This window comes from Apteryx rowi, unplaced genomic scaffold, assembly GCF_003343035.1.
Source record: "Apteryx rowi isolate R43461 unplaced genomic scaffold, aptRow1 scaffold_132, whole genome shotgun sequence".
NCBI lineage: Eukaryota > Metazoa > Chordata > Aves > Apterygiformes > Apterygidae > Apteryx > Apteryx rowi.
In genome coordinates this window covers 219,858-228,233 of record NW_020447553.1, presented here as the reverse complement: position 1 = coordinate 228,233, position 8,376 = coordinate 219,858, and the positions used below count along the sequence as shown (strand labels likewise).

Genomic DNA, 8,376 nt, shown 5'->3' with positions numbered 1-8,376 from the left:
TCAACTCCCAAAGACCAAGGTCTCACTGTGTTGGCCAAAGGGAAATGAAGCAACAAGTCTGTAACTCCTCCTTCCTAATTCTTGCCATTTTATCACAAATAAAGGTGCAGGCACCAACTCTGAATCATCAATGATCAATTTATTTATGTGCCAGTGAGGGTATCACCAGCAATGGGATTGTGTACAGGAGAGAATCACTTGTTGCTAAGGCCCTGCTACTCGATAAACACGGTCGTGATCTGGTTGAGCAATGAAGCCGTGGCACCGCTGGCATCATGGTGGGGCTAAATAGCCTTGGCCAGTCCAACCTGGTTGTTGGCCCGGTCGAAGATGCTGTAGTACACCCTGATGAAGACGTCTCCCAAGATCCAGAGGTCTCCAGAGGTTTCCTGGAAGCCAGTGGTGCAGCTTCCATCGCCAGACTGCAATCGGGCAAGAAAAGGCAAATGTGGAAATTGTGGCGTAGCATCTTTCATCTTTCTCTTTCCCCCACAGCCACCAGAAGATGAGTGGAGCTGAGACAAACGCCGTGAGCTTAGCCCAGCCAGGAAATACCTTTGCGCCCCAGCACCGCCTGGTCCCCCCCTTACCGTCTCCGTGTAAGCCGAGGCAGACACAGGGTACTGAACCCCGTTGATGACAAAGACGACATCGGGCATGAAACCAACGTCGTTGCAGTTCACGTTGTACTGCGGAGGGAAGAGGCTCTTAGGTACGAAACAACTGGTAAGAAGCAACCGGCTCCCTGGGAGTGCCGGGCGCTCTTACCTGTCCGTACGTGCCCTGGCTGGCCCCGATCGCACTCTGGACGTTACCAATGTCTGAGGATGGCACAGCTATGAGGGACGTGCCGGTGTCAACGATGGCTTGGCAGCCACCACTGCATGCAACCTCCTGGCCATTCACGATGACACTGGCAGCAGGGATAGAGGGAACAGACAAAACAGGAGGCTGTTAAATAACCGGTCGGATGCTAATGGTGCTTTCGCACTAGGCTGAGTCCCAAGGCATTCCGTTTCTGGCGGAAATTGCAGAAGTATGTAGGAGTTTCCTCCCTTCGGCCTTCTGCATCCCTCAGCCGCGGGGCATTAGACACCAGCAGAAAGCCCCTGATGTTGGTGGTCTTGGGTCAGGCTCATGGGGGGGGGGGGTTAGAAATGAGCATAAATGGGCAGAGCTGTTGCGTTACCTGTCCATGGAGATCTGCCAGTAACCTTGGTAAGAGACGGGGATCCAGTTGATGGGGCCAGTGAAGTAGGATTCATCGACTCCACCGAAGATGACCACGCTCCCCGTTGTCTTGCTGGATGATGCACAAAAGACAAAACAGCCCCGGGTTTGTCATGCAGCCTCGGGGCGGTTAGCTCAAAACGGCGAGGCCTGCAGTCCCGGGGGGGGCAAAACACTGCCTGTAACGGCACAGCCACATCTGCTCCCTTCCTCGTTACCGAGCATCGGTGAGTCATTTGTGTGACGGTACAAATGCCAGGTCCTTTGGGCCCGGGAAAAGGGCATCGTGGCGGAGGCACGCGGCTGGCTGGAAACCAGAGATGTTCCCCCAACAAGCCAAAAAGAGGGCAAAATTCCCCAATGATTCTGGTGGCCGGGGAATGACACACTGGCCAAGAGCATCCCTGCCCTTGCATATCGGGGTATTTTGGAGAAAGCAGCCAGAAGGCAGCGGCGACAGGGTAGAGGAGCCAGCAGCAGACATAATGATGCTAACGAAACCATCCCAACCTCGTGGGAATGGGTGCTGCCTACCTGGATAGATAGACGGAAAAGAGGTTCTGGTCCACCACACCCTCCTTCACCATGTTATCGAAGACTGGCGTGATCCCGCTGGCGGCCAGACTCGGGTAGCCCAAGCCCAGGATCCCATCGAAGTTGACGTAGGTGAAAAAGTCGCCTGGCTCACTGGTGCTCAAGCCAAAGAGCTGGTTGGTGTCCACCAGGGAGGCCACCTGGGGAAAAGTCGAGGCTGCCATGAGCTGGTTACCAAGCCGGGAACACCGTTGCGATATGGCAGTGGGAATCAGCGTGCTCCCGGGACAGGGGGGGAGCAGAGACGGCAGGTCCCACCCAGGGGTGCCACCATGAGAGTCCAGCCCCTGCGAGGCGCGAGGGCCGTGGGGGACTTACGGTGACGGTGTCGGAGCCCACGATGCCCTCCATGCTGCCGGTGCCGTACTGGATGGACAGGGTCTGGCTTGTGCTCTGGTAGGTGGACGACTGCGAGGGGTTAAACGTATGGTGGTTCTCTGCAAGGCAAGTGGGGAAAGCCAGGAGTCAGGAGCGTTGAAGCAAGGCTGAAATGCGCAGAAAGCGTGGGAGTAAGCAAGCGCCCTGCTAAATTGCTGTTTAGACCTGCCATTTATTAGCCTGCTTTCAGCAACGATTTAGCTGTGAGCGTTCGCAATATGTTTCCGCTCCTACTCCAGCATCTTAATACCAGGGATCCTCAGGAAATGCCATCACCCCCTTGGGCGCACAGGGAAACTGAGGCACCGAACACATTGCATGGGCTGTGGGATCTGGCTATTACACCGGCTGTGGGCCTCCCTTCCCCTGGTGGCATCACTGTGAGCTTCGGGCTTGATCGTGCCAGGCCTTTACATGCAATTTTAAGGGTGGTGGTGCCGGACCACCAGCGTGGACGGTGCCGGGATCCCTGCCCGTGGCTACTTACGGCAAGCGGGGCTGCTGCAGTAGATCGAAGGGACCCAGAGGTTGGAGGAGCCGGTGTCGAACACCACGGTGAAATCCTGCGGCGGGGTGCCGATGGAGATGGTCCCGTAATACTCCATCTGTGGGGCAGCAGGACCAACATTTGCTTTTAAAGCATGAAACAGAAGCCTGGAGCTGCCCGACGGCCTTGCGGGGCAGGATCCCCCCCCATCCATCCTTCACAAAATCCAGCCACCAAACTCAGCCCCATGCCAGCTCCGCTACGGAGCAGCCTAATGGTTCATGCACTCGCTGAGGACACGGGGACTTGAGTCCTTCTGCTCCCGTCAAGCTGAGCGACCCGACCCCCCAGGATCTGCGCCCCGACACGGGGACGGGGATCCCACAAAGTGCCCTGGGGCGAAGCCGGCACTCACGTCCAAGGTGTTCAGCAGGGGCTCGGTGGCCACGTCGAGCACATCGGGAAAAGCGTGGGGGAATTTGGCGCCGATGTCATATCGGTGGTGCTGCAAGAAGCGCGCCAGCAACCCTTTCTCCCTGAGGATGTCTCGCAGCTTCTTCCCTCTTTGCAAGGGAACCCTGGGACGCGCCGAGAAGAGGGGGGAAAAAAGAGCGTTATCCAGGATTCCGCTGCCTCCAGCTCCTGCAAGCAGCATTCGACTGCTGCAGCTTTAGTGCAAAACCAGCCAATAACGGCTCCCCGAAACACCGACTCAGGGGGATTTCTGCAAATCCCCAGAGCATCTCTGGAAATTGGAGCCGCAGGCACAGCCTCGGGGATGGCAGGATGCTGCTGGCGGGATGCGACGCGCAGCGGAGCCGCCGTCCCGTGGCTCTGCCTGCAAGAGCCGCCGCCTCCGGAGCGGCTTTCCCAGGCTTTGCTGCGCCCCGAAACCTTACCTCTGCCTCTCAAAGCTTTTAAAAGACTCCAGCTTCTAATTTTCCCCCTTCACATCGACACCGGCGGCACGGCGAGAGCGTCAGGGACTCACCTGGACCTGCACTCGGCGAGGACGAAGGCGGCGCAGAGCAGCACGAGGAGGCGCATCCTGACGGCCGGTGCTGGGACAGTCGACGTCCCGCAGCTTATATAGCTCATGCGCCGCCCGCTTTTCACGGCAAGGGCATCAGGACAGATACCCCCGGGGACACCCCCGGACCAAGGCACACAGCAAACAACCTCCAATGTCAATACGGTGCCCGGTGACGGGGGGGGACGTTACACGTGCGGCTGGGCCACCTGGGACCATGCATTTCCGTGCAGACCGGGCTTTTCCTTTCCAGAGCCGAGGAGATGAGGAGGGGACCTGAGAACATCGCTCCTTGTGTCCCCCCCATCACCCAACACCCCCCCCCAACCTTTTTCACAAACCCGGAGGGGTCTGGAGCTGCCCGTTTCTGCATTTCGGAATCGGCCATCGCTTTGCATCTCGGCAGCCGGGACCCGTTGCAAACTCCAGTGCGACCCCCAGCTTTGCGGGTCCCCGGAGTAAATTGGGGAGGGGGGGGGGTCTGTCCTGCCTGGCTGGGAGGGGGGGGATTAGCAAGGGCCGGCCCCGTTCGGTGCCCAGGCGCCTGCGCAAGGCAGGGAGCAGGCAACGCGGGTGCCCATGTGAGGCCGCGGGGAAACATTCCGGCTTTCCGCCGTTATCGCTGCAAAACCACCCGGTCAAGCCGGCTGCAAACAGCCCGCAGGAAAGGTGACCCCGCAGCATAAAAAAACCCGCCCAGCGCGCTGTTTGCCCAGCGATACGGGGAGCATGAAAAGCGGGATGAAAGCCCTCCCGAGCGCTTCGGCGTTGGCAGCGCCGATAACCGCCGAGGGCATTGGCTCGGCGCGCGCCGGCTGCAACGGGGCGGCGTCGGCGCCGCGGGGCGAAGTCGTGCGGCGCCTGCAGGCTGGAGCCCGGCAGCGGCGCAGGCAGCAGCCACCTGGGTTTTTAAGGCGATCCGATGCACATCCCTCGTGTCACCTCCCAGGTGACGTGGTTGCGCAGCCGAAAAGGAGCCCCGGGAGATGCCGGGGGGGGGGGGRGTCTATGGGGGAAGCTCTGCCCTGCTACGAGCCCTTTCCGGCCCCAAAAAGCCCTTGCACGACCGCCCTGCTCTTTATTACGGCCCCTCTGCAAATATCCTCGCCGGGGACTTTGCATCTGCTTCCCCACCTGATGCCACCGCGCGGGATGGGACAGGACGGGACGGGATGGGGACAACGCGGGGCACGGGGACCTCGCGCCGGCCCCGCAACCCCGGCATGTGTCACCCGCTATCGCGCTGGTGCCAGCCGCTGCCCGGCCCGAATCGATCCCGGCGCCCCGGCCGGTATCGCAGTGGGAGATTGGGCTGCTCTGATAACGCTTGTTTTTCCGAAGCGTGGAAAAGCTGACCGGCTCCCGTTCAGGCTTTATCGTTTGACTCCCCTATCGGATTTTCCAGTGTTTGGCCTGGAAAATGATGCCAGGCAAATCAGGGCGGACTGCCCGGAGCTCCCCTCCCCTGGGGAAGGACTTTTCCCACGCCGGGTACGCCGTCGGGACGAACTTTGGAAAAAACAACCCCCGTTTCGAGCCAGAAAATAATGCAAACTAAAGCTCGCAAAGCCCAGCCTTAACTCGGCCTCTAGCTAATCTGCTTTTAAAAAGCTGCAGTCCCTCTGCGAGATTAGCCTGATATAGGGAAAACCGGGCCGGCTCGGGTCTCCGGGAAGGAGGAAAAGGGGAGCGAAAGCAGAGCAGCCGATGCCAAAACTCCCCCAAAAGGGGAATGGAGAAAAGGAAGATGCTGCTTGGTTGGTTTCTTTTGGTTTAGAGATTTTTTTTTGGAATCTTTTTCTGCTGGAAAACATCTGCAGGACGTGAACTAAATGAAAAACCCACCCCCTGCCCCTTCTCCGTTTTTCCAAGCCTGGAGGAAAGCCAGAAATAGTCCATAAAGCCAAGCGAGCCCCACTTTAATCTTCCTTAAAGGAGGAAGGTGACTTTTAAAAACAAACCAAAAAACCCCCCATAAAGCTGTATTTTTTCCACTCTGCTATGAAAAAGCAGGGTTTTTCCCTAATTATTTTCCCCTCTGCTTTGGTGTGGGGACTCCTTTCCATTCAGCAGGGACTAACCGGCAGGTCGCCCCCGGCGGATCCCACCAAAGTGCTCATCCAGGTGCTCCATCCTATTTTGACCGTAAATCAGGTCGGGGTGGACCCTAATGCTGCTTCCTTGAATTTTTGAGGGGGAATCGTTTTAATTTTGAACCTCGGCTAGCAAGAAACGAGGCCTCGCAGCCTACAGACGAGTGCAAAAAGCTACTGGGAAACGCGTGCAATTTTTGAAGTTTTTTTAAAGAAAAAAACAAAAAAAAAGCCTTTTGAAGTGAAGAAATCAAACCACTTCGTTTCCGCCAATAAAAAGCACCGCTTCTGCCATGTGAAAAATGAATGAATAAATAAATGAGATCCGCCCGTGCGTGCAATGGTTTATTGTTTTCCACCCAATTTGCAATGTTTGGTTGGGGCGGGGGGGGAGGAAGGAGCGTGGGGAAACTTCATTTATCTCCGTGCAGCCTCGGTGGAGGCCGTTTGAGGAGGCAGAGGTGAAGCGCGAACGCTACGGGGTGATTTTTTCCCGTGACGCGTTTTTGGACGGGGGTGGGGGATCAAGCCGAGCTAAGGGACTCCCCATCGGTAGCTTTTCTTGCCTCGGCTAACGAAGAGCATTTAATTAAATTGCATATCCTCTTTTCCTCTTGAAGGCGACCGTAAATAGAGGCTGGCGGGGTCGGCCGGTGCCTGGAGCTCAGGCCGACGCTGCCGCTGCAAAAAACGCTCCCTGGAGCCTCGAAGCCCCAAGGCAACGTTAAGCGGCTCCGGGCGGCTCCATCTGCTAAATGCACCGCGCTGCGTTAGGGCCTGAACACAGCGGAGCCCCGATCATTAATCGCCTGCGGGTAACCGCTGCATTTTTATTTTATTTTATTTTTTAAGTGCAGAACGGGCTTTGTGCATTCACCCCCAGGTTCGTGAGCTGCTTCCACGCGGGAATGTCCTGCCCAGGCAAGACCAGGCAGCAGGAGGACGGGACTTGTAACTCTATCGGCAGCAGCAGCCGCAACCCCGGGTTCTCCAGTAGGAATTGGACAGTAAGTCGAGGAGCTTGGAGGCTGGAGGGTGCATTTTTACAAAGGTTTGGGGGGCATTTTGCAGAGGTTTGCGTTACGTTGCGCAGAAGTTTGGCTGTCGATCGACCCCCCCGCCAAATGCTGAACTTTCCCACAAAGCAAAAATTTCTGCCCCGCTGACATTGCCCTGAGCCAATTACTGGCTGGTCGCAGGCGTTTTGTCCCGATTAACCTCCGCGTTTCCTATTGCAAAAGCGTAGAAATAATGCAAGCGGGAGCCCTCCGCTCCGAAACGACCTCCTAGCAAAACCGGCCAAGCGTCACCCCGTATTTTGCATGCTGCGGCAAGGCGCTCGGCGCGGGAACGGGCCTCCGTCCGCCCGAAAACGGGCTCAGGTTCCCGCCGCCGCCTCCGCCGGCCGGGTCGGGTCGTGCACGGACTTTCCGGAGCGAGGCGGCGCGGATCAGCCGGGCGCGGAGGTGGCCGCCCCGCGCGCCTAGACGTCGATGCTCTTGAAGTCGAGCGAGCAGCGGTAGCGGCCGTCGCCGAACCTCGAGCACGACAAGTTGGGCAAACAGGGGCAGGCGTGGTGCTGGCGCTTCCCGAAAAAGGGGACCTGCGGGAGGCAAACGGGAGAGGCGGCGGCGTCAGGGCTGCGGGACTGTCCGCCCGGCTGCAACGGCAGCAGCACTTGGAGCGTTTTGCAAAGGCCGAAAAATGAGGATTTTTCGGCTCAGTGCCTGCTGCTGGAGCCCTAGGGGAGATGCGGAGACAGGGAAGGATCCAGCAGCGATATTTTTTTCCCCTGCGCTCGGACCGGGTTGAGATGCAACCCTGGGAAACACCCTCACCGCAGCACCATGAAACCTTCCCAGGAAAACATGGCGAAATGGTTTTTCTCCACTTGGGAAGAAATTCCCGCCGGGAAATGTGGCGGCGGGTGTCTCACAGGCTGGAGCTGAGCTTAAATCAGGATTTGCTCCAGAGAGGTGGCAAAGGCTTTGCTGCTTGTCGCTCATCCCACCCATCCCTCTGCCCGGCTCTTTTCCCATCCTCTCCGGCCGCGGATAAATGCTGCCGGTTCGTGCTGCCGGGGCTCTTCTCCCTTTGGGCCTGAAAACTATCGAACGCGACTTAAGCCCAGAGAATTTATCTCTGGTTCGGTGCGGGGAGGGTTTAACAGTGACGGGTCTGAAATGATCCGCTGATCCCTACGGCTCCCTCGGTGCCGGAGCCCTGCTGCCGGCACGCGAGAGCGATGGCAGCGCCGGCGGGAACGCAAGCAGTCGATTGGGAGCGACGAGGAGCGCTCTCTCCCGGAAAATAAATAGCCGGCACAGCTCAGCGCCCAGGGTGCCGCGCTGCCTGCTGACGGATGGGTGCAGCACCCACGGCACCCACAGCACCCGTGGCACCTGGGGGGGGGGGGGACAGTGGCTTCGTGGAGCCAATTGCACCGCGCCAGCAGCCGGCGGCTTCATCCGTCCCATCGCAGCCACCCGCCCGGGAGCATCCTGGCGGTTTTCCCACGCTCTTCTTGCACGCCGCCGTGCCCCACCGAGGGCGAAGCGGCACCC

General features: G+C 58.5%; 2 protein-coding genes across 2 annotated transcripts in view; both read right to left on the bottom strand.

Annotated features, from left to right (window-relative positions):
- Positions 1–241: 241 nt before the first annotated feature.
- Positions 242–3,736, bottom strand: LOC112961443 (embryonic pepsinogen-like). The gene is made up of 9 exons (XM_026056644.1): positions 3,681–3,736; positions 3,105–3,267; positions 2,690–2,807; positions 2,143–2,261; positions 1,765–1,964; positions 1,190–1,303; positions 769–913; positions 591–689; positions 242–422 (listed from the first exon to the last, which is right to left on the bottom strand). Exons 1-9 carry the CDS (start codon positions 3,734–3,736, stop codon positions 285–287), a joined length of 1,152 nt encoding a protein of 383 aa, XP_025912429.1. The 3' UTR covers positions 242–284.
- A 3,559-nt stretch (positions 3,737–7,295) lies between these two features.
- PROK1 (prokineticin 1) overlaps positions 7,296–8,376 on the bottom strand; it is a 2,664-nt gene continuing 1,583 nt past the window's right edge. Inside the window, exon 3 of the mRNA XM_026056510.1 lies at positions 7,296–7,420. Coding sequence (XP_025912295.1) covers positions 7,296–7,420 — 125 coding nt within the window. The remainder of the gene's footprint in view (positions 7,421–8,376) is intronic.

Excerpts from the sequence above, each read along its gene's own strand:
- LOC112961443 (XM_026056644.1), bottom strand. The coding sequence starts at position 3,736 with ATGCGCCTCCTCGTGCTGCTCTGCGCCGCCTTCGTCCTCGCCGAGTGC. Across the intron at positions 3,268-3,680 it reads CTCGCCGAGTGCAGGTCCAG|GGTTCCCTTGCAAAGAGGGA; the intron begins GTGAGTCCCTGA and ends GGCGCGTCCCAG. Across the intron at positions 423-590 it reads CCTCGGCTTACACGGAGACG|TCTGGCGATGGAAGCTGCAC; the intron begins GTAAGGGGGGGA and ends GCCCGATTGCAG.